The sequence below is a fragment of the Mobula birostris genome, chromosome 9, assembly GCF_030028105.1.
Source record: "Mobula birostris isolate sMobBir1 chromosome 9, sMobBir1.hap1, whole genome shotgun sequence".
NCBI lineage: Eukaryota > Metazoa > Chordata > Chondrichthyes > Myliobatiformes > Myliobatidae > Mobula > Mobula birostris.
Window position 1 is genome coordinate 33394369 of NC_092378.1, and position 27248 is coordinate 33421616.

The 27248-nt window shown below is 39.6% G+C and overlaps 1 protein-coding gene across 4 annotated transcripts in view; it reads right to left on the minus strand.

The window, feature by feature from the left end:
• The window catches only part of LOC140202653 (ELKS/Rab6-interacting/CAST family member 1-like), a 754922-nt gene that overhangs the window by 46762 nt on the left and 680912 nt on the right, over window positions 1-27248 (minus strand). For 3 of the 4 annotated variants that reach the window (XM_072267763.1, XM_072267762.1, XM_072267761.1), the window contains one exon: window positions 13429-13620. In XM_072267763.1, the coding sequence (XP_072123864.1) occupies window positions 13429-13620 (192 nt within the window). Of the gene's footprint in view, window positions 1-13428; window positions 13621-27248 lie in introns of those variants that run through there. The other variant, XR_011887141.1, reaches the window with a different exon arrangement.

Below are 27248 nucleotides of genomic sequence, written 5' to 3' on the forward strand. Positions count from 1 at the left end.
TCCAATTCATCAACGCAACTACTTAGAATTAAGTACTGGAGGAATGTGTGTTTTGTTAGACAAATATGCATCATCAATAAATAAATACATAAATAAATATATATTGAATTCTGGAGCTCAGTCTCTCTGAAAGAATAATTAAAGGAACCATACAAATAAAATCTTACTATAACAACATTATGACAAAACACCAATTAAGGATTGCAAAACACAATGAGCAATTTTACGTCAATAGTGCCAGAAGGAACAAGGTCAGCAATCAAAAATCTTTTGCAAGTAAGTAATGTTCTTTTCACTCACAATTATCGAGAAATTAACTCAAAACATTATTTAATAGACAAATTGGGGTCTGGGAATTTTTGATAAAAATCAGACAACACAATATTATATACAGTATTAGCAAATAATACACATAAAGCCCCTTAAACAGTTGGTGGCATTTTCCACTCAACAGCTAATAATTAGCATTTCATTCACTTATAACAGCTGTATAAACAATTCTCACATCATGATTAACTGTAGACAATGGGACACTGTTTCTCTCAACCTGACACTTAATGTAGTTAAAAAATGAAGTTAGTATTTTTCATTTAAAAGTTTAGCCGAAAACCTATTCAAAATTATATTCTCATCAAATAACACCAAAGACAAACAAAATACTGTTCTGTGCAAAAGCACAAATTTTCCTTGGGAAAATAAATTATCAATGTATTCATAAATAAACATTAGTGCAGCAACAATTGTGTAAATGATAGTTTTATCTGGTTTGTTTTCTCTCACACAGTGAACTTGCTGGTCTCAAAAATGCTCAACAAAAATTCAACTGAATGGAGGTTTTGAAAGTTTCTCTAGCTCGAATAATAATATTCGACAAATAGCAAGAGAGGTTGAAGGGAAAAAAAGAATTTGGTTGCTCTGCTAAAATGCTGCCAATGCATCTTGGGAAATTCTACCTCCAGATAAAATACTGTGGGTTGTGAAAATTTGAAACAAAAACAGGACACCATGGAAAAAAATGAGCAGACCAGACAATGTATGTGGATCAAATATGTAATGAAGTTTTAAGATGCAAAGTAAATTGATCAAAGTGGGGAGGAGAGAACATGGGAAGGATCTCTGGCAGAGAAGAGAGAGATTAAATTACTGGGGAATGATTGCTCAAAAAAATGGCAGTGATAGGATAAGTAAAGTAATAGAAGGTCTGTTTGGAAAAAAAGGAAAACAAAAGGAAGAAGAATAAACAGATTCCTAAAATTAAAAATGTGAATGCTGTAAATCTGAAACATAAAAAGCTGGAAACGTTGATTATCTGAGATTGGTAAACTCAACGTTCAGGACATATGGCGGCAAAAAGTATAGTCAGAAGATGACATATAGTTCCTTAAGCTTACATTGAGTTCCATAAAACAACATACTGCAGGCGTTAAGGAGAGTGAAAGAGCAGGACAGAGAATTAACATCTGAAGCAACTGAAAAAATTAGGGTCATGCTGAATGGAGATGTCTTAAAACACTGTGAACCATTCATTATGGAGGAGATCACATCACGAGCAATAAATACAGCAAACTAAATTGAAAGGATAAATAAAACTTAGTTTAACCTTAAAGACTGGGATGCCAGAGAGTAGAAAAGGAGGTTAAAAAATAGCAGGTATTGCACTTCCTATGGCTGCAACGCCAAGCATTGGCTGATAATGGAATTTATTATTCCTCCCACACAATAGCCAGTCAATGACAATCTCCAAACTTGTTCTTCATATTCAATGGCACTTACATCACCATTAATTTTCTGGGGTTACCACTGACCAGAATCTTAATTGCACTATCATATAAATACTATGGCTGGACAGCAGGTCAAAAGATGCGTGTTCTGTGACAAGTTATGCAGATTGACACTTCAAATCCTTTCCACTGGCTCTGAGGCACAAGTCAAAAGCATGACAGAATACCCACCACTTGCCTGGATGAGTTAATCTTCAACAATACTCAGGAAACATGAAAGCATGGAGGAGGAAAAACCTACACAAATCTGCATACCTGGTCAAGTGCTGAGGGATTGTGCGCTGAACTAACAGAGGTCTTAATGGATATCTTTAATACCTCTTTGCAACAGTCCACTGTTCCTGTAGGCTTCGAGGCAGCCATCATCATTCCAGTGCCCAAGAGAGTGATGGTAACAGGTCTAAACGATTACTGTCAAGTGGCACATACCTCAACAATCATGAATAATCTGAGCAGCTGGTAATGGATCATATAAAATCCCACCTTCCAGCTACATTGGACTCTTTCCAGTTCAACTACCACTCAAAATGGCCACTGATGATGCCACAGCTTTGTCTTTCCTCTCTGTCCTGTCCCATCTAGAAAACAATGCCTCATATGTGAAAATGTTGTTCATCAACTTCTGCACAGCATTTATCATGGTTATCTCTCAGAGGTGGATAAACTGTCCTTATTGGGTCTCAACACCCTTCTCTGTAACTGGATCTTGAACTTCTTGACGGAAAGACCCCAATCAGTCTGAGTTGGCAGCAACATCTCAAGCTCCATCATTCTGAGCACTGGTGCCCCCAGGGGTGTGTGCTCAGCCCACTGGTGTTCATGCTGCTGACTAACGACTGCACTGTCAGATCCAGCTGAAACTGCATCAAGTACGCTGATGATACAACAGTGGTTGGCCTCATTAGCAGTAATGATGAGTCAGCATACAGAGAGGAAGTAGAGAGGCCTGTCAAATGGTGACAGCACTTCAACCTGAGTCTCAACATGGACAAGACAAAAGAGATGACTGTGGACTTTAGGAAGGCAGGTTGATCACTCTCCATTGCACATCAATAGCTCTGCTGTGGAGAGAGCGAAGAGCTCGAAGTTTCTTGATGTGCACATAACGCACGATCTAACCTGGACCCACAACACGACTCCATAGTCAAGAAGGCACAGCAGTGTCTACATTTCCAGAGGCAATTGAGGCGTGTAAGGCTCCCCATCGGGAGTATCATCGGGGGTATCCTATCTGGCTGCATCATTGTGTGATATGGATGCTGCAAGGCGTTGGACTGTAAGACCCTAAAGGATAGTAAAAACTGCTGAGAGGACCACTGGGGTCTCCCTCCCACTATTTGAGACAATTACTAGGAGCGTTGTATGCAAAGGAACCAAAGCATTGTTGAGGACTCTACCACCCATTCCACAATTTCTTTGACCCATTACCATTAGGAAGGAGGTATAGGAACATCAGAACTAGGAGTGCCAGACTGGTTAGCAGCTTCTACCCCCAGACTGTGAGACGATTGAATACCCTGCCACCACCAAGGTCTTATCACGAGGACAGCAAGCTGTTTACTGCACTGTTTAATGTTTACTGTTTACTTATGCTGTACTACATGTATTTTGAATTATACTTTATGAACTTATTTGTGGTAATATTTTGTTTTATGTGCTGTGTGTGATATATGTATTGTGGGTAATCCATGGTCTGAAGGAATGTTGTTTCATTTGGTTGTATATATGCACAGTCATATGACTACAAGCTTGAACCTGAACTTGATAAAGCAGCATGCTTCACTGACACCTTATTTACAAACAGCAAACCTCTTTCTCTTCATTGGCTAAGTTCTGGAATTTCCTACCCAAAAATCATTGTGGGAGAACATTCATAAGAATAACTGCAGTGGTTTGAGAACACAGTTTGCCACCACTTTCTCAATGAGATTCAGAGACAGACAATGAGTGATGCCAGCCTGGCCTACATACTGCAAATACATTGAAACAATCCGACTTTTCTTTTCCAGATCCACTATCTTCAAAACTAGATTTCAGCAGCAAGTATTCACACTTCCCACTGGACTTCTGAAACCGTGTTAGTGATCCTGTATATACTGAATGTAATCATTTTTAAAACTTTCAATTACAAGAAATATATATAAACATTTATAAACACATACACATGATGGATGCTACCTTCTTGAAGCATCGACTTTTGAAGGTGTCTTCGATACTGGAGGCTAGTGCCCATGATGGAGCTGGTTGAGTTTACAACTTTCTGCAGCTTTTCTCTATCCTGTGCAGAGCTCCTCCATACCAGATGGTGATGCAACCAGTTAGAATGCTCTCTACGCTACACTTATAGAAATTTCCAAGAGCCTTTGGTGACATACCAAGTCTCCTCAAACTCCTAATGAAATATAACCACTGTTGTGCCTTCTTTGTAATTGCATCAGTATGTTGGACCCAGGATAGATCTTCAGAGATGTTGACACCCAAGAACTTTCAACTGCTCACCCTTTTCACTGCAAATCCCTTGATAATGACTGGTGTGTTCCCTTGACTTCCCCTTCCTGAAGTCCACAATCAATTCCTTGGTCTTAATTATGTTGAGGACAAGGTTGTTGTTGCAATACCACACAAACAACTGATCTATCTTGCTCCTATACGAGGCCAAGACCAAGTTTCAGGATGTATCTCCTCCATGCATCATAGTGAAATTGTCATTGAGCAGCTCAAAACCATTTTGAGCATAAAAATATACTAACACAAGGAAGAGAAGCAGGGCATTTGGCCTTTTATGTTTACTCCACCATTCAAAATCATGGGTGAGCTTTTACCTCAGTCCTACTTTCCTGCACCGATCCCACATCCCTCACTGCTCTTAAAATGCAAAAATCTATTATTTCTGTCTTGAATATACTCTTGACTTGTTCTCCACCACTCCCTTGGGAATAGAACTCAGAAATCCATCGCCCACTGATTAAGGAATTTCTGCCCTTCAGTTTTGAAGGACCAATGCTTCATTTTGAGGCGGTGACCTTTGCCTACACACATCCTTGCTAGATGAAACATCAGCGCCACTTCTGCTGTGTAAAGATTCATAAGAAAATGTTCATTTATATGGCCATGCAGCAGTAGTCCAAAAATCAGTAGAAACGCCATAGGACTGAGATCCTACAGAAAGTTTGAGAGAACTAGGGAGAAGGGAAATCCATACACAGATGTCAAAGCTTGAATATACTCTTGACTTGGTCTCCACTACTCCCTTAGAGATAGAATACCAGAAATCCACTGCCCACTGATTAAGAAATTTCTTCTCTTCAGTTTTGAAGGATCAACCCTTTATTTTGAGGCTGTGACTTTTGCCTCCACGCATCTTAGCCAGATGAAACATCAACACCATATCTGCTGAGTGAAGGTTCATAAGAAAATGTGCATTTATATGGCCATGCAGTTGTTGTCCAAAATCAGTAGAAATGCTGCAGGAGTGACATCCTACAGAAAGATTTGAGAGAAATAGGGAGAAAGAAAATCCACACATAGATGTCAAAGCTTGACATTGCCATTACTTATCATCTGCCTTAAATTGTGACTATAGAAATAGGAGGTTAAAGATGGCTACAGAGATGATGCAGGAACAAGTCCTCTGAAGGTCTAGAATATTGAAACATCTCTGGGGCAACTGGGACTTTTAAAACTAAATGGATTGCAAAAATCAATAGAATGATGAGGATTTCTCCTTGTGTTCTTGGGAAGAGTTAAAACTAGCCTGGAAAGGGAAAGAAAAACACATTGTACATTTAGAAGGCAGAGATACATGACCAGAAATGACAGATAGAGAAATAGTAAACAGGTTGTAAAGCAGAGGAAACAAGGGCAAGAAAATAGACAACACTGGAGTTTGGCTACATTTAATAGAATATACATGAATACTAGAAATATGGTGAATAAGGTAGACAAGGTGCTGGCATAGATGCATTTTAGGAAATTTAATACCGTAGCTATCATTGAAATACGGTTTAAAGGACAGGAATTGCAGATCATCATTGCACGTACAGTGCTTTCAACTAACATGGAGGAATTAAAACGAAAATGTCAGTGGTTGGGTAGTTCAAAACATTGTTTAAAAGGACCATTACAGCTCTAAAGAGAAAGATCCCGTAGGGTGAATTGATTCAAGAATAAATCAGGCATCACAATCTGAGAGGATATTTGAGACCCCACAGAGGGCATATATAGACACACTTCTTAAAGGTACATAAACTACCAAAATTATGAACTGGTATGGAATCAGCTTAAAAAGGCTTGGTTGGTACTGAATTCGTGAAATGCATTCATCACGACTGTTATAGCCTGCATGTAATATGTTCAACAAGGGGGTAGTTCTGAACATGCTATGGAAACTGAAACTCAGCAGTGGAAGAGGTAACTGTGGGACAGCACTTTGGTGATGGTAATTATATTTAGCTAAATTTAGCATAGTCACAGAGAGGTCTAAAGATAGATCGGGGTAACGTTCTGAATTGGGGGAAGGGAAGCTTTGCTAGGCTGTGATATAATTTAGCACAAGTAAATTGGAAACATCTGTCTGAAGATAAATTAATGCCAGAGCACTGACAGGCATTCAAGAAGGTGATAGTGAAGGTTCAGAGCAAATAGGTTCCCTAAAAATTAAAGGACAGGATTCTCAAATCTAGAATGCCTGAATGTCAAAGGGCATACACAGGCAGATCATGCAACAAAAGGGAAACTTATATCAGAAACCATGATCTAAATATAGTACAGAAAGATCAAGGTAAGAAGGAAATTGGAAACGCAGTGAGAAAGCATGAAAACATATTGACAAGTCTAAATAAGGGATTTTTTTTTAAAGTACGTGAAAAGCAGGAGCATGATTAGGGACAGACAAGGTCCTTCTCAAAACTGAAATGTAATTTGCATGGCTAGTGCAAGATTTGACCATACTACGTTGTTTGAATTTATATCAATCCTCCATCTTTACAAAATATGGACAATATTCACAGTCCTATTAAGGAGGGGAATTGTAAAGTATGGAATAAGTTAAATTAATATTAACAAGCTTAGCACCTACAAATGTAGAAAAATCATTAGAGCAGAATGAAATGTATTTTGGAGAAGAAAGAAAATAGCAGGAGGTCTTCTATAAGGAAGAACAAGTGAGAAATTTTCACTGGAGTTGAAAATAATAAGGTAACTATAATGAAAGATCCAAAATTCTGAGGGTTTTAATTGGAGATAGTCTCAGATTAAATGGATGATCATGTAGGGCTGTAATGAGGAATTTCTTTATTCAGTAGGTTCCGAGTTGTTGGAATTCTTGACTCATACAGCAGTATATGCTCACTTGTGCAATATATCGAGATCTCTGGAACCCAGAGCAATCTTAGAATACAGAAATCAGGTGGGAGAGAAGAGTAGGGGAAGATTAACTTCGACTTTGAATAGCCATGTGGCCTACATCTATTCTTTCTTATAAATTGACATACAATTGCTGGTCAGCACATTGCAGAAGGGAGACAAACAAGATTTACAAAGATGTTTAAAGAGTATCCTAACTGTAAGAAAAGTATGGATAGGCTGAAGTTGCTTTCACCGGAAAAGAGATTACGGAGTGCAGATTTAATTGATGAACATAAAAATAAGAGGGGTCCAGTAAAGATCATACCGCACAACAAAGGAACCAGCATCTTAGAGAACAGAGATTTATGAAAGTAAATGAGTAAATGGAAGTTCTTCTACAGATTGTTGGGGGTCTGCAACTAATTGCCTGAAAGGGTGGTAGAGAATTTGAATTTAATTTAAAATGCCATAACCTAGAAGATTTGACATTGGAATTGTGTTGGGTAGCTTTTATTTCAGTTGTAGGGATCTGGTGGGTTGGGCCACCAGATTTGTAAGATACATTTTATGTAAAATTGTAAAACCAGATTGGATATGTAATATTCGATGTCTCTATAATTTGAAGTTTGATTTAATGTTGATGGGTCTTTTCTTGCCTGCAACACACACAAAATGCTGGAGGAGCTCAGCAGGCCAGGCAGCATCTATGGAAAAGAGTATAGTCAACGTTTCGGTTGAGACGTTCTTGGGCAAGACTGGAGAAAAAAAAGGTGAGGAGTAGATTTCAAAGGTGGGGGGAGGAGAGGGAGAAAATTCTTGCCTGTGTATTTTAATCACTCTTTATAAAGATAAACACCCATTAGCCTGTTTCTAGTCTGTTATTGTCTAGTGTTTCCCTTAAAATGATTTCACTGTTTCAAAGTTATTGCCTAGTTTTTCTTTGTACTCTGGAATACCAGCCAATCCTATGAATTTATTTATTTAGTTCGCGATCTTTTAACTCAAAAACTCTGTATAATAATCTCATTTATATACTCTGCTACTTGGTGTGGCTCTAATAACTTGTTAAAAAATTAAAATTTCATTACAAAATGATACATTATGGCTAACAGACTGTGTGGTCCATCCTAAAATGTCTTCTGTTTATTTAAGAAATCTATGAACATCTTAGAATGATATTCATTTGAATCCTACTCAAAACTTCCTCTCCAAAAATAAAGATAACAATTTGTGTTTTTGGCATTTTATTACAGGCTATCCTTCCAAAGGCCACAGTTTATATTTCTTGGAACAAGCTGACTTCTCTAAGGAACTGCTTTTAAAATAGACAAATAAACAGATGCAGGCAGGCAAGGACACACACACCGCTAAACTTGACCAGCAAATACTGTCATTAGGATACATCACATTTATCAAGTTTGCAGACATATTCTAAAGCAAGCTTTGGTTAATCCATCCTGCATTTATAGAAAGTCTAACTATAAGTTTATTTCTCATTTCTGGTATCCACTGTTATTCTGGTTTCCAAATAACATAGGAAAGTTATACTTGTTGATTGCAAATCTGTGGTGAAGTCTGCGAATGTTTGGCTCACTATGGAAGAATGGTCAAATGAAAGCTGTCTCAGAGAATATAAAAAAACTTTAAAAATCTTATTCTATAAAAGAACATAACACTTATTATTTTTGTTTTGATTATAAGCATTTTATACTTTTGATATATTTGTCATTATCTGCACATTAAAGCTTTGAATTCTAAATAATTAAAAATGAATACTTTTCATTTGGAATCAATGGACAAATAAATAGTATCTGGATTGTTCCATTACAGAAAATTATTTTCTTTGACTGATCTGTTTCAATATTTTTTTAAATGTGAAACCTTTTCTTATAAATCTAAGACATTTACAAGGGCCAAGTACCCTGTAAAAATGTTAGTGGATGGTCGCTTCCTGTTAAACTTAACCTTCTGCAGCCAAATAGCTTCTCCTTCTGTGCACTTGTATTAATGATTCCCATGTGTTCCATGCCAGGCAGCTGACAATGTCAATTACCTATTACTCTGGAGGTTTTACATCTTACTTAACCCTCTGCATTTGCACTGATATGGGTAAGCATATGCATCTGTCTCCATCAGAACATTACAGATAATCTCTTTGGGTTTTATTTAGATTTCAATCCATTACCCTCATAGTTTTTCTCAGACCATCTCCTTATTTTCCTGCAATTATATAAAAGATGAGATAGTCTGTGAACCCACTGCAGCTCTCAGTGTATGATGGCCATAGGGGGGAATGTCGACTCAGACCATGAGAGACCTGTGTCAGGCATTTTCATGCCTTACCAGGTGCAGATTGGAAGTCCGTGTGGGGCGCCACTCCTCGCTCAGACTAGAGCAATGTGTGATTAAGTGCCTTACTCAAGGGCACAAACACACTGCCACAGCTCAGGCTCGAACTAGCGACCTTGAGGTAACTAGATGAACGCCTTAACCACTTGGCCATAAGGAACAGTAAACAAAACAAATCCAACATGATATCATTCTCATTCCTATGTCTCATCCATCCAGATTGTAAAAGATTGCCTCTGACTGTTGTAGCACTTGAATGGACCAAATAACCACATACATTGATTGAGCTGATCAACTCCAACTCATACTTAGCTGCACACATACCACTGTTGAGATGCAACAGAAATATTGAAGTGAGATTTCTCAAGACATGGGTGAAACTAGCAAGGCGGCTTTCACTGCTCATCCTTTGTACCTGACATGACAGTGGACCCTCTTAAAAAGTGACGAAGACTCTTGAAATAGTCAGATGTAGGACATTCCAGGACTTTGACCCAGTTTGGTGAAAGGCACCAAAAATAGAGCTCTGAGTTTCAGTTAGCAGTGCTGATGAGAGGTATAGTTACTATTATAACAGCAAACATTGTAATTATTCCCAGTGATAAAAATTCAAAAACATCATACACTCATTTCACTTTCTCTCTATCCAATTAGAGTCCTCATTTCTATGCAAATGCCTAATCTAAGAGCGGTGCTCACACAAATGGTAGATCTATGCATGGTGAAAGACTGATTTGTTATCAGTGGTGATTTCCCATTCACAATTTGAATGATCCAATGGTTCTCATGGGACAGAATCATTTCAAAGTAAATTTAATGTCATAATATTTATCCAGTATAATAAAAGTCAACCAGCTGAAGACATTTCTTGCACCACATAGTGGATGGGCTTGAGCAGAGGTGAAACCAAGAAGCAACTTGTCCTTCTAGCCAGGGATTTTCCCAACAATACTAGGAAATTTCATTAAAGATTAAAGACTGGGAAGATACATTTTTGATATTTAAAGTTCATTAGAATACCTATCACATAGCAGAACATTCACTGACACATAAAGTGGTGCAAGTCCACAGTTTGATAGATGGGCTACTGGAGTCACAGTTTCTTCAGAATTCATTTAATTCAGAATTAAGTTATAACGAGAATACGCTAGAGTCACAATACTAAAAAACACATTTTTTACTTCTCACTTGTTGGCATAGTGCTTGGTACTGTTTGTTGGTCTGGTGTATGATTAATACACAGTCAGTAGTGGTTTTCATTTATAATGTCACAGGAGCCAAGGGAATATTAAATTGCACCATTAATTACGCTGTGCCATAATCTGCCACTGATACAGGAGATGCTACTGAAAATACATCAGCGCATTCTAACATGTTGTTGTTGCCCTCAAATTGACACAGGTTTGGAAATACATTCCAAGATAAATGAGTATGACTTCAAGCACTGCTCCGTGCATTGCCAAGTAATTTGAAATCCCTGTAAAGTCCCTGTGCAAGATATGACACTTAAGATTTATAGCCAAAACCTTCTGCAGAGTTGCAGCTATTAAAAATGAATTTTGACAGGATGCTGGCTGATGTCACTTCATCAGAATTCTTACCAGTTAGATTTGTCTTCTTTCACAAATGGAAATTTGCATTGACAGCAGACAATTCACGAAGCTTATTATCAACATCTGCGGTGAAAACTAATTTCTTATTGGCTAATGTCTGTGGTGCTGTGTGTAATACTTACAAGTTTGCGATAAATCTTGTGAAGAATATGTGGGTTGGCTTCATTACTAGGGCATTGGTGTCATTTACTATGCTGTTAAGGACATCTACAAGTAGATTAAAGATCAACACACATTTTAAATGTTGGTTCTGATACACATCTGAAATATCATAATTTGTTTTGGTGCTTCTAGATTATAATAACTATGTTGTGCATTTCCAGCACCTTCCATGTACAATAAGTAATGCTATAGGGCGCACACAGTAACAGTTCCTGACCACGTTTTATGTTGCTTTTCCTTCAATGTTTTGTCTACAATATAGAAGATCTATTAGCTCCTCTTCTATTAAAATCCATAATTCCCAAAGGCTCCACAGAAGAATTTAGGAAATGGCACCAGAAGGTGTCTGGTAACAATTCAACATGGGCTCTTCATCTAAGTACTTGATTTCTCTTGAATGCAAGTACCTACAACACAGATTAACTAGGTGAGGAATTTCAAGTGCCATTAATGCCTTTTATTTCCTTGTTTTAACTACAATTTATGTAAATAAACTGCAGCCATAATGTATTATTAATGAGGCTATAGTTCCAAAACATTGGCAGAGGTAGGAACCTGAAATTTTGCAATAGAGTGCAAATCAGATGTAAGCTTTTAGAGATATTAAATGCTTGTTTGAGTGGGTAAAATCCAATTTTACACCTCTAGGTTCTGATTTCAACATAGTCTAGATTGATGGAATAAATGTTTACTCTGTTAATTGCGTTAATTTTCTGCAATAGCCTCCACTTTATATTATTTTGGCATCTTAATTGAGGCCACAGGATGGGTGATGTGAAAACTTGTTGAAAATCTTAATACTGGCATTATGGTAAATTCAGGGTCTTTCTGAGGTTTGGCTAAAGTAAGACATTGGGGAAAGGCAGAGAAAACTTTCTTCTTTTAGTTGTGTAATACTGGACTTGGTGTGTTGACACTGGCTGTCTGAACTTGTAAGAGCACAATTGCATCGGTAATGACTCACTTTGGTAAAATTAAGCTACTGCACCATAGTCAGTTTTGATTTCATTATAATTAAGCTATTCTTTCATTTTATTCCCTTTCTGATGAACAATGTAGAACCCAGGATTGCATGAAGAGCTCCCTTGTACATAACCCAACATAAAATTTTTAAAATGTATGATATACACACTACTTACCTCAATTATAGACTATATTGAAAAATTCAAAACCTCACTGTTTCTACACTCAATTCCATCTTTGCAAATTTGTCTGACCATTTTAATAAATGATCCTGCAGAATACCAAAGCATCACAAGTGAAGACATCTTGCAAATTGCTGGATGACAACGTAAAATAACAACACCTTGTTAACACATACTTTGTCGGGTATGTTAACAAAGATTAAGATTTGTTTGCAAATATAATGAAATCTTTTATTGCCATAGCAAAACTTTCCAATTTGTAGAAATAAAGCAGAGAGTTCTCTCTTTGGCATCCTTTCAAATGTCAGCACAGGGCAGTCCAACTTCCCTCTGTGAATTTGTTGAGTTGAATTAAAATATTTGAACTGTAGTAAGTACCCAACTGGATTATGCCTTTAATTGATACACATCAGTATAGAATAGCAAAGTCAAGAAATCCTGTTTTCAATGAATAGAACTCCATTATCAGTGATCTCATTTTATTTTCTCATCTCATGATTCCATTCACCTTTCAATGACAACTGATGACTAGTTCCAGTTAAATAAAGATTACTTCCAGTTTTCTTTCAGGATCTCTGATGCAAAACATCATGATGTTCTCAGGCAACCAACAATATACACCTTAACTAGATTCACACCACCTATTCCCCATCTCTTTTCCTTTGTATGAAGACTTCTAAGATACCTTGATAACTGTTGTGATAATGGCAACAGTGGCAGCATTGGTACAAAGCAAAACTACACTACAGATTTTTATTGTCGACTGGATCATTCACAATATGAATAATACTGTTATAACTTTGGAATGATAAATGTATAAACAATTTTTACAGCAAAAATAAATTAACATTAAATTGTGAACTTAGGGACTTATTAATTCAAAAAGTATCTGAATCAATGGCCTATTTTGACAGCTGTGGGAACATAACTGGCAATATACAACAGATATGTGGCAAAACTTCAATGACCTGTTTTCAGTACAGAAGAAAGAAAATCATGTTTGACCAATTGCTATATATTCCTTTCACTTACCTGCTCTGAGCTCATCTTCTGCAGTGCTTCCTCCCACATTGCCCTATTGTTATCAATACCACCATATGCTGCTGGTGGTGTCAATCCTTGAAGAATTTGTGAGTCGCGGTCCTGACACAAAGCCATGAGGTGTCCTATGTACAGCTTCAGTTTACTGCGATTTTGGTTCAGTTCTAACAGTGACTGGACGATCTGTTGGAGGAAAACACAGGCGACAATCTATTGAAATAGGGGTACTTTGTCGTTGCTATTATGGCCATTGCCACTAAAACAAGCAAAGCTGGAAGCCACTGCCACCACAAAGTTGATCATCAGGATAAGCATTGGGACTGGAGGGAGGTAATCTGCAATGCAGCTAGAGAAAGAGAAATAAAAATGAACACAAGATAATGTGACTGACACCCAAATCACACAAACAAAGAGCATGAAACACATTGCAATAGTAACAGTGCCTCCCAGCAAACAAGGCAATAAAATCAAGGGAGCATGATAAGAAAATCACTTTCACTTTAAAATAAAAGTACTTATTTTAAGTATATGGATCTCCTTTCTGTGGTCTTTGACTCCTGACATCAATGTCTATATTTGATTTCTGATCAATCCTGATTTTGAGAGATACACTTCATATTCTCACCACCATCATAACCAACCTGTTCTGTGTTAAACAAGAGTAAGGTTCTAAACTATTGCATCTTTTACCTTCTCAAGATGTTCCAAAGTAGTTCACAGCTCACACAGCTCAGAAGTATAAACACTGCCTGTTTATGGACAAAAGCAGCTGCATTTTCCACATGGTAACTGAAGGCATATAGTTTTACTATAGTGGTAGAAGAATAAAGGTTGGCTGAGGCAACAGTAGAACTTTTCTACTCTTAGATATGTAAGAGGCTACAGTCTAATGTCTTGTCTGAAAGACATTTTCTTTATAACATGTACATTGATTTCTGGCTCTGACTCGACTTTCAGACAATGGAGCAGGGACATTACCATTGAATTAGGTTGACACCCTTAAAATTGAGACAAAAATGAAATAAATGGCGATTTGGAAGTAACTAAAAAAATAAATTGGTAGAAATACCATTCCATGGAGAATAACAACATCCATGGAGAATATACGTTTCAGATGAAAGATAGTCAAATTCATTTGAAGATCAGCAATTTCTCTTCCCAAAGATGCTGCCAGACATGCTGAGTATTTCCAGTATTTATATTTTATTACTTAAAATTGGGATACTGCAGTCTTAAACTGCAGAATACAGTCAGGGGTTATTTTAGCATTTTGCAATGCAATGTTCAGTTCACATCTGGAATACTGTGTTTAATTTAGGTCACCAGGCTAGTAAAAGGACATATGCACAGTGTATATTGGAATGGATTTAGAAAGAATAATAACAAAACTGATGCCAAGTACAATAGGGATGAGCTATGGGTAAAGATTAGAAGATCAAGTTCTAAAGTTCAGAGAAAAGTTTAAAGAGAAAATTCATTCAGGTGTACAAATATTAAGTGGTAATGGATAAGAAAACCTAGACTATTACTACAATGTCAAGCTGTAGAGCCAAAAGCATAAATTTAGATCCATGAAAGTAAATTAGACTAGACATCAGAAAGATTTCTCAAAATCAGAAGTGATAAATGTTCTGCATAATCTGGCAACGTGGAGAAAAATAAAAGCATTCAGAAAGCAGCTGAATAACTGTCTGAAGGAATTAGGTTATTTTATGTATGAACTAACTGGGTGAATGTTATTAAAGGCTCATAAATTGACATTGAGGTATCTTCAAGCATGGGGTAGATGTATTCAACTGGTTTGATGCTGTATCTTCTGTTTAGCATGATTTAATTGCCTTTCATTAAAAACGTCACCACAGTCAGGATGGTAGCAACAGAAGCCAATTTACACCGCTTCACCAAGCACCTATGCTCCATCCACCAGAAAAAGCGGGATCTCCCAGTGGTCACCTATATTAATTCCACTTCCCATTCCCATATGTCCATCCATGGCCGCCTCTACTGTCGCAATGGGGCCACACACAAGTTGAAAGAACATCAACTTATAAACTTATACTTCATCTGGGTAGCCTCCAACTTGATGGCATGAATATCGATTTCTCAAACCTCTGGTAATGCCCCTGTTCCCCTTCTCTATCCCCATCTCCTTTTCCCTCTCTCACCTCATCTCCTTGCCTGCTCATTGCTCCCCTCTGGTGCTCCTCCCTCTTTTCCTTTCTTCTATGGTCTTCTGTTCTCTCCTATTAGATTCCCCCTTCTCCAACCCTGTATCTCTTTCACCATTCAACTTCCCAGCTCTTTACTTCACCTCCCCTCCCAGTTTCACCTATCACTGTGTGCTGCTTCTTCCTCCCCTCCCTCCACCTTCTAACTCTGACTCATCATCTTTTTTTCTCCACCTGTAGGATCTCGGCCTGAAACATTGACTGTACTCTTTTCCATAGATGCTGCCTGGCCTGCTGAGTTTCTCCAGCATTTTGTGTGTGTTGCTTACACTGTAAGGGTGGGGAAGGGGATGCAACCTGTGAGCCACGGTAAAACAACACGGTGCACTGATAGCCTGTCGGGAAAGTTATCTATCCTCAGCTATATTGGCCAATATTTAGTCAGAATAACAGCATTGTGACTGACACCAAGTACTATCTTAACTGTACTCCATTGTACTAAACGATGATGACAAATATAAAAAGAATTAAATTGGACTGTGGTAGTTACTGGATTAGGATACAAAGGAGAAATGCAGACCAATCTAGTTGAGTGGTGCTGCAAAAACAACCTGTCCTCAGTAAAACTAAATAACTGATTGTTGACTTAAGAAGGAGGAAGGAAGACAAACATGCACATGGAGATCAGCAGTTGAGAAGGTCAGGCACTTTAAATTCATGGGCATGAACGTATTAGACAACCCGTCCTGGACACAGTACCTAGAGGTGGACCAGAATCATTACTTTCTTAGAAGGTTTAAAACATGTCACTGAACATTCCAGCAAACTTCTACAAATGCACTATTGAAAGTATCCTGGCCTACAGTTTCTGGTGCAGCAATTCAAATGCACAAGAATGTAAGAAGCTGCAGAGACTGTTAGGCTCAGCCCAATACATCACTAGCACATCCCTCCCCATCACTGAAAGTACCTACATGAGGCATTGCCCAAGAAGGCAACATCTATCTTTAAGGATCCCCACCATTTGGGCTATATCATCTTTTCACAGCTATCATCAGGCAGGAGTTACAGAAGTCTGAATCTCCACACCACCTGGTTCAAGAACAGCTACTTCTCTTCAATTATTCAGTTTTTGCACACAAAAGCACAACTCTAATCACTACCTCAGTATAGCAACACCATGAAGACTTTGCACTACAATGGAGTTTTTGTTCTAACTGTATCCTTTCTTATTTAATTTTGATAATAGATATTTATGTTTTTCTTGTGAATGTTGTGTATCTGATGCTTTGTGCCTCTGACTTGATTGCAAGTTTTTCATTGTACCTGCGGAAATGACAATAAACTCAACATTGACTTTGCAATAACCTCCATAGAAAGAAGACACTTTTTTTCTGTGGGGTGTGTCAAATTGATATCCAAGCCTTTGACAATGATCATTCATGAGAAATATGTTTTACTTTAAACATATACATCAAATAGTGAAAATTTTGGTTATCCTCAAAGCATAAATACTGTAATTACTATTAAACTCTCACCACTGCCTCACTGCTCGTCGTACTCCTCCTACTGCTTTACTCACTGTCCTCTCACCATTTCATTTGCCACATCTCGAGTGCCACTTTTCACCTTGCAAGTCCTGTGCCCACCACTATTACAAGGTGAAGGATATTTGCACACTATACCACATGGCAATACTCTAGTGACCACAGACATACACTATACCACATGGCAATACTCTACAGTCACCACAGACATACACTCAGTGGCCACTTTATTAGGTACACTTGTACACCTGCTCGTTAATGCAAATATCTAATCAGACAATCATGAGGCAGCAACTCAATGCATAAAAGCATGTAGACATGGTCAAGAAGTTCAGCTGTTGGTCAGGCCAAACATTAGAATGGGGAAGAAATGCGATCTAAGTGACTTAGACCGTGGAATGATTGTTGGTGCCGAAGATGTGGTTTGAGTACTTCAGAAACTGCCGATCTCCTGGGAATTTCACGCATAACAGTCTTTGAAGTTTATAGTGAATGGTGTGGGAAAAAATCATTCGGTGAGCATCCGCTCTGTGGGAAAGAAGGCCTTGTTAACGAGAGAGGTCAGGGGAGAATGGCCAGACTGATTCTAGCTGGCAGGAAGGTAACAGTAATTCAAATTACCATGCACTACAATATTGGTGTGCAGAAGAGTATCTCTGAATGCATAACATGTTGAATCTTGAATGGATGGGCTACAGCAGAGGAAAGCACACCAGGTTCCATTCCTGTACCGAATAAAGTGGCCATTGAGTGTATACCCACCAACACTGTGACTGTTTTATAGTAACAGACCCATTCTTACCATTTCAGTACAAAGCTAGATTCTGGAGGAGGATCTGAATCTGGACCCAGATGATTGAACTAGTCTAACATAGCTCCTTAGTTTGTCACCTTTGAGCATTTCATCACTGACCTAGTCATCCTACTTTGGAGACAGTCCCAAGCTGGAAGTGAGCTTTGGGTGTGGCAAAGTGGGGTGCTGAAAATGTTGCAGGCTAGACATATTCATCCCCATGAGTTATTTGTGGACCATAGTATGTCATACACTACAATTCAGCAATAAAGTTTGGAAGTACATGTTTAAATTGAGCAAGATAGATGGAGACTCTAATATCTAACACTAAGTGAGGTTGATAGCTCTGAGTTAGCCAACTCCTGAAGATCAGAGCTGTCAGGCTGGGCTTGAATTCATTTAAGAAATCAACTGGTCAATTTATTCCAGTCAAGATGGTGCCAGTGTACAACGTTCCCTCAGTTGACATCTTTCAGATAGCCCATGAAAATGCCTATTTTACTTCTTTTACGTCTGTTTCTCATCTTAAAAATGTTTCTGGGACTGTTAGAGCCCGCGATTTACAGTTTGGAGATCAGTTGTGTGATCCAGAGTTCTGCTATCTCCGAGAAAATTCAGGGAAGTGAGTGCACACTGTGACAGCTTTGATGCGAAGAAACTTAAGAGCCGATGTTTAATTCCATTTTGCTGATTAAAGCATCGAGGGGGATTGAGACATCGAAGCAAATGAGGAAGGCAAATGAGTTCAGCACTGACTGCCTGCATTGTCTGTGAGCAGCCTATCGCTGTGTGGCTCGCCGTGGCAGGTGAACTGGCCTCTACCTCGTGTGGCGTTCTTCTCTTTCGATAAATGTCAGAGGACGTTTTGTGCTTCCATGTTTATGGATTGTATTATTGCGTTTATGGACTGTGGACTTTTTCAGACACTGTTTTTGTATTCTGTGTTCTCATCCATTCCTTTTCCATTTTGTTGTGTGAGTGTTAATGTTCTTGTTGTGTACTGTTTAGTTTCTTTTTGTGCGAGGGAGGGGTTGTTTGGGTGTTCTTGTTACTTTTGTGCAGGCAAGGGGAGCTTGAAGGTCAATGTTCTTGTTGTATTCTTTTTTGGGGAGGGTTTGGGGTTGATGATCAGGATGCCATTCTTTTTTCAGCGAGGGGTGGGTTTGATGTTTCTCTCTGAACAACTTTCATGTTCTTTGTTTTGTTGCTACCTGAAGAAGATGAATCTCAAAGTTGTATATGGATACATACTATGATAACAAATGAATCTTTCAACCAACTTGCCTCATCCTCATGAATTCCCTCTTCTCCAGATACACCACATTCATTACAGTAATGGAAGGAATGACCACCCACAAACTTGCCTTTGTGGAGTCAAATCCCTGGGCTCGTTCTGCAGACACCTTCTATGGTGCTTTGTTGTCCTATCATCATTCAACGGACTAAGAACTTGAAAGATGCTGTGACCCATCAGCAGAAGCAGAATCACTTTTCACAACAATCTATAAATCCTTGAGTTGTCGTTTCTCTCACATTATCAATAAGCCAGGAACTCAACCCAAGTTCAATGAGGAATGTATATGTGCATGCCAAGAACAACCTGTCAACCGAGCAAAAATACAATGCAAGACTCTTAGCAACACACACAAAATGCTGGAGGAGCTCAGCAGGTCAGGCAGCACCTATTCCTCTCCAGTCCTGCTGAAGGGTCTCCGTCCGAAACGTTGACTGTGCTTTTCCATAGATGCTGCCTGGCTTGCTGAGTTTCTCTGGCGTTTTGTGTGTGCTGCTCGGACCTCCAGCATCTGCAGATTTTCTCGTTTGTAATGCAAGACTCTTCCCTTCTTTGGCAGTCCCTCAGAATTAGGATAATTTGCTTTGATTCTGGTTCTTGGGATCTGGAGCGACTGTTGAAGTGGTGGCTGATAGAACATATAGGTGCATGGATTGACTATGTGGGATATTCCTTCAATCATTTATTCAGGGCTGAGAGTGTACCCAATTCATGGACTTGCTCCAGAATTACAATCATGGTATACAGCAGCAGCATGTTATAGACAACGTCAAGGGAATCTCTTCAAAATACCCAACTGGAATCATGAGACATGATTTTCCATGCACAAATATCCCTAATAACTCCTTGCAGTGTCTGCTGATCATACTGAGCAGGCTACTGTGGTTCAAAGTGAGGAAGGGAGGGGGAAAGGAACTGTTGATGTTTCAGGTTGAGATCCTGCATCAGGTCGGGATGATGCAGAGCCTCAGCCCAAAACATAAGCTATCCCTTTGCCTTCACAGATGCTGCCTGACCTGCTGAGCACTTGCAGCAGTTTGTTTATCACTCCTGTACCATACAGCCTACTGTATAATATGGGACTATTTCATGTCGTAGTAACACGTTATTGAGCATGCAGTATTAAGCATGCATTGATCTGTATATATGTGTTCAGTCCGGGTTCCGTAAGTAAAAGCCCTTGCTAACTTAGCTCCAGTTTCTAGCGTTTTTTTAAATAATATTGTTGCATAAACGGCCACATCACAACAAATTGGTGACGAGGTTAATGAACCTTCGTCGTATCAGAACGCCGTGTTTTAATTGATAACGGCACTCAGAAGAGGCAGAGTGAGGCCGCGAGTCTGAAAAGAAGCGAGAGTTCAGCCGGAGTTAGGAATGTCGGGAGACCGAAAGACACAATCGGAGCCGCGGCGCGTCCAGGTGAGACCACAGCCGGCGCTGAACCACAGGGCTGACGGTCTGCCTGCCTGAGAAGGGAGATTTAAAAAAACGACCGGCACACGCATCTAGCCAGAGTACGCTCGTGACGCTGGCAAAAAAAAAGGTCATGTAAATCAAAAAGAAAACAAGGGACTAGGGTTAAATTAACAAGGGACTGGGGCTAAATTTACATAACAAGGATAAATTAACACAACAAGGATGGCATTAATTGGAACCATTACTGCATTTGATAGTGGCATTGAAGACTGGGCAACTTATATTGAAAGAATAGAGTTATATTGTTATGCTAACGATGTTAATACAGAAAAGAAAGCCAGCATCTTACTTAGTGTAATGGGCACGAAAACATACGGCCTACTACGGAGCTTGTTAACCCCTGAAAAGCCAGCTGACAAAACTTTCAAGCAAATAGTAGACACTCTCCAACAGCATTTAAACCACAAACCGCTGGTCATTGCTGAAAGATTTAAATTCCATAAACGGAATCAGAGCAAAAATGAAACCATTTCTGAATATTGTGCTGAATTGCGCAAATTATCAGAACATTGTCAATTTGCAGCTGGTCTATCAGACGCATTGAGGGATAGGTTAGTGTGTGGCAAAGACCTTACATTCGAGAAAGCGCTAAACATCTCAATATCATTAGAAATAGCTGCATGAGGTGCTTCAAAGATACAACAAAAATCTCTGGAATATGCTAGGAATAAAATGTCACTGCACAGAAGTGAAGGAAAGCAATGTTACCATTGCGGGAAAAGATCACATGACCCTGATGGTTGTTGGTTTAAAGATAAAGAATGCCCAAACTGTGGCAAACAGGGCCACACTGGCAGAGTATGCAAAGCTAACAAACAGCAGGAAAAGGGCAAAATACAGAGAAACAAGAAACCCCAGAAAGGAAAATACAACAATGTGCACAAAATGAAAGAAAGCCATTCTGATGAAAATGCCTCAGACAAAAGTGAATTGGCTTGTCTGCCACTTCACAGCATGGAAGAGACAGATGATTGAAGAGTAATATGGATCACTCCACAAGGGCAGGCGTGAGACTGAAACTGGAGTTGGACACAGGCTCAGCCTTAACAGTGATCTCTTTACATGACTACAAACGACTGTTTTCACACATACCTCTGAAACGAACTAAACGAACTAAAGACTTACACAAGACAGAAAGTGTGTCCCGAAGACAAAATTAAAGTGACGGTGACCCACGGAGGGAAAACAGAGCAAATGAACCTCTATGTACTGAAAAATGGAGGACCACCATTGCTAGGACGTGAATGGCTCAGGAAAATTCAGCTAGATTGGCACACCATCAAGGCACTAAATGTGTCAGCAAAAGAGGGCAGCAAGGCTACATCTAAGGGACTGTCGCAAATACTTGCTGACTCTGAGGAAGTGTTCATGAAAGGAATAGGAACACTTAAGGGCGTAAAAGCAAAGATTGAGATTGAGGAAAATGCATGTCCAAAATTTCACAAAGCCAGGCCAGTGCCATATGCAATCCCTCCTACAGTACAGGCAGAGCTGAAAAATCTGGAGCAGACTGGCGTCCTGTCAAAGGTGGACTGCAGTGAATGGGCCATGCCTATTGTTCCAGTGATGAAGAAAACCTCCAGCGGACAAAACCAGAAAAACCAAGCAAGGTGCGCATATGTGGTGACTTTAAAGTGACTATCAAACCAGTTCTCCGCACAGTACAGTAACCTCTACCTCATATTGAGGACACTTTGGGTTCCCTGTCAGAAAGGGAACATTTCACAAAAATTGACTTGACCCAGGCTTACCTTCAAATGGAAATTGAGGAAGCATCCAAGAAATACCTGACAATAATTACACACAAAGGACTTTATCAGTACAACAGGTTGGTGTTTGGGATAGCATCAGCACCTGCAATCTGGCAAAGGGCAATGGACCAGGTTCTGCAGGGGATTCCAGGGACTCAGTGTTACCTGGATGACATCATTGTCACTGGCAAAGATTACGACGAACATCTTTCTAACCTAAAACAAGTGCTCACCAGGTTATGAGAATATGGGCTCAGAGATAATCGACAGAAATGTGAGTTTTTCAAAAAGGAACTTTCATATTGTAGGCATGTGATCAACAAGGATGGCTTACACATGTCTCAAGACAAGATAGAAGTGGTGCCGAAGGCACCACCACCTGAAAATGTGTCTGAGCTGAGAGCATATCTTGGTCTAGTGAACTACTACCACAAGTTCCTGCCTAACCTATCCACAGTACTACATCCACTAAATGCATTATTACAGGCAGGGACACAATGGAAGTGGGCTGAGAGCTGTGAGAAAGCGTTTCAAGAAACTAAAAGACTCATAACTTCAGATGGGGTGTTCGCGCACTTTGACCCCTCCTTACCTATCCGACTAGCTTGTGATGCCTTGCCCCATGGGATAGGAGCTGTGTTATTGCACAACTTCCTGAAAGACCAGTAGCCTTTGCCTCAAGAACAAAACTTCAGCTGAATGCAACTACGCACAGATTGACAGAGAGGCCCTAAGCCTCGTGTGGGGAATCAAGAAATTTAGTCACTATCTGTATGGCCAAAAGTTTATTCTGTTGACTGACCATCAGCTGCTCGTGTCAATCTTCAATTCAAGAAAAGGTGTTCCAGTGATGACAGCACAAAGGCTACAGCGATGGTCTCTGTCCTTAGGAGGTCACAGGTATGACACCGAATACAAGGGGACCAAGCAACACAGCAACACAGGTGGTTTGTCACGTTTACCACTGCCCACTTCCGAGGTAACCACGCAAATGGATTCAGCAGAGATCTTTCACTCAACAATAGTTGAACAATTACCAGTAACAAACAGCCTCATTGAAAGGGAAACACGCAATGACCCCACGTTGTCAAAAGCGTACGACATCACGGTAAAGGGATGGCCAACGCGGGGTAACACACTGTTTCCAGCCTTCTCAGTGAGGAAGGCGCAGTTGTCAGCATGTCGGGGAACACTAATGTGTGGCGCATGAGTTGTGATTCCTCCCAAGTTACGCACCAGAATGCTGGAGGAACTGCACGAGGGGCACCTGGGTACCATGAAGATGAAAGGTCTTGCCCGTACCTCTGTGTGGTGATCAGGAATCGATAAACAGATTGAAGACGTGAAAAGATCCAGAACACACCACCACAAGCCCCTCTCCATCTGTGGGAGTGGCCCTCATCACCATGGCAGCGAGTGCACAATGACTTTACTGGACCATTCATGGACTCTATCTTTTCAATCGCCATTGATGCACATTCCAAATGGCCAGGGGTCATCAAAATGAAGACAACCACATCGGAAAAGACCATTACAGTGCTGAGGACCATGTTCGCCAGGAATGGCATACCAGAGCAAATCTGCACAGACAATGGATGACAATTTGTCTCTGAAGAATTCCAAAGTTTTGGGAAGAACAATGGAATCAGGCACTTTACATCAGCTCCTTACCATCCATCCACAAATGGCTTGGCAGAATCGACCACTACAACACAAGATAGCCAGTTTCCTCCTTGCCTATCGTAATGCAGTACATGCAACCACTAACCAGACTTCAGCGATGATGTTTCTGAACAGGACCCTGAGGTCCAGCATGGATCTTCTCAAACCAAATGTACGGCATGATGTAGAGAACAGACAATTCAAACAACTGAATGCTAAGTCAACACAGAGCTTCAATGTGGGACAGTCAGTTCTTGCACGAGATGACCGTACTGAAAAGTGGCAGCCAGGTATAATTTCCGCCATAGACGGGCCACTGATGTATAGAGTACAGGTGGGAGAGAATGTACGGAGACGTCATGTGGATCAAATCCTGGATGCTCAGGTGAAAAACTCAACAACACCTTGCCCGGACTCCTCGGACACAGAAGCAAACACTCCTGATGTGACCACATCAGCCTCGCCCACAGATAAGCCTGTCATCAGTGCTGAGGACCCACCTGATGTACCTGTGGAGACTAATTCCCCAAATCAAATGTTGCAGGGCAGACGTTACTCGAAGAGGCAGAGAAGGCCCCCCCAAAGACTTCAGTTATAGTTATTATAATAATTATTATGACATTACTTTGTTATAATTTCATATTATTAAGTTACTAATTAAAAAGTTGGTGGGCATTTGCATATTAAGGGTACACATACAGTATTTGTTTAGCGTAGTGCCCCTAAAAAAAAGTTGATACACTTTTAAAATAAAAGGGCAGGAGTGTACCATATAGCCTACTGTATAACATGGGACTATCTTATGTCATAGTAACATGATATTGAGGATGCACTATTAGGCGCGTATTGATCTGTATATATGCGTTCAGTTTGGGTTCCAAAAATAAAAGCCCGTTAACTTAGCTCCAGTCTCTAGCATTTTTATTAATGATATTGTTGTGTAAACGGCCACATACACAACAGCTCCAGATTCCTCTTCCTACAACAAAATCATTAGCTCTTTCAAAGACATGCCTGCATGCCTTGCTAGTATTAACAGCTTTTCAACAAAGCTTTTCTCAGAGTAAAATCAATCATGGGCCCTGTTAAGGCTACCGTTGCAAAAGTGATGTAATTTTTCAGGTGTCTACGAGTTGGCAGTAAAAATGCAGAGACTTTAGGTCTTTGCCTGTTTCAATCTGGTTTGGGTAGCTGATATTCATATAATATACAAACGTACATGAACCAATGCACCAACATTGAAAACAACAAATGGTATCAAACTTGGTGATATTACATAGGCTAGTGTCAAATTGCCAAAATTAATTTTATTTTAGTACATCTTAGTTTAAAAGTTATTTAAAGCAATATTACATAAAGTGTACAATACTATGCATGATTCAAAACCCTCTTCATGTAACCAGCTCCTAGGCAGGATGAAGAATAATCTGCAGTGACTTTTATTAAAAAAAACCTCTTCCTTCATTTGCCCTTTGCTGTTTGATTTACCTGATGTTTTTAAGTTGCTTCATCACCCATAAAATTCAGAAGTTGGACATGTGTTTACAAATCTGAACGTTGCCTTCTTCTATTAGAAAACACCAGCCTGGGAACAATCTCAAAATTAGTATTTTGCTGTAAAAATCATGATGTTAATCAAAGACCAAAAGGCAGCCAAAAATAACCTAAGTTTTGGAAAGTAGTAAAATTCTGCACCGAAGAAACTTAAGTTGTAAGACACAACTCTAGAATGTTCCTATTAAGTTATTAGTGGGCAACAGTAAGAAAACTTGAGCTCCCAATTAGGAGGTTCATTGCTCAGAAATGAAGTTCCACTGTATTTCTGTCAAAATCAAATACTCACCAGCCATTTACAATAGCTAGCTCAAGTGCAAAGCCAATTTGATTCTGTCCATAAAGCACAAGAATTTCATTTGCAGAAGCACATATTTTCCCTGTATTCCCCAAACTATCCAGTCACATAGTCTCTGTATGATTTAACCCGTTTGGTACTGATCTATTCTGAATTACCAGGCAGTTTTAAAGTAAAGTCTTGTGCCCTCAATACCTGCCCAAGCCCATTTCCTGGAGACATTTATAGTCAGTGGAAAAGACTATTTTTCTTTTACATAGGTCAGCTTTCAACTGAAAATCCCGAAAGTGAAAAGATCAGTGCTTCAATATCAAACCAACTCTTCTCATTTGAGCTATTGATTACACCAGGGGTGCCCAAACTTTTTTGCACCACGGACCGGTTTAATATTGACAATAATCTAGTGGACCGGCCGACGGGGGGGTGGGGGGGGGTGTTAATCATGACCGGAATATAGGTGATAAGTCAATTATAAGTCACTTATAAGTGGCTAATACACTCAATTCCGTTTCTAAAAGTGTTTATCTAATGAATTTAACATTAAACACACAACCATAAAGAAATCTGCAGATGCTGAAAATTCAAGCAACACACACAAAAAATGCTGGTGGAATGCAGCAGGCCTGCTGCGTTAAACACACAGCGCATATTTTCCTTGCATGAATATAGTGATAAGTCAATTATAAGACGCTTATAAGTCAATAGCGTCATAACATTTTAAGTAACGTTTAGATATTAAACACAGCGCATATTTTCCTCGTATGAACATATAAAATCATTGCAACACACCAATATCGCTGAATCAGTGGGAGCCCTGGGCTTGTTTCCCTGCAACGAGACGGTGCCATCGAGGGGTGATGAGAGACAGGGGGTTCCTTATGTCCAGTCTATTCTGCAATTTAGTTATCCTTGCATTCATTGCAGAAAATCACGCTTCGCAGAGATATGATGTTGGAAATGGAAGCAACGTTTTCAGTGCTTCCATGGCTATCTCAGGATATTCAGCCTTGACTTTGATCCAGAATGCCAGCAGAGATGTTATGTCAAACATACTTTTCAGCCCACCGTCATTTGCAAGCTTGAGGAGTTGATCTTCTTCCCGTGCTGACACGGATGATTCACCGGGGACATTCACAAATGGGTCACGGACCTATTCCTTTGCACATCTTGGGTCATTTGCGATTGGGAATTAACGCTCGAATTCTGTCGACAGTGAAGATCGGTGATCGCGCACCAGCTATCAGAAAGACGGTGAAGCCTCAGTC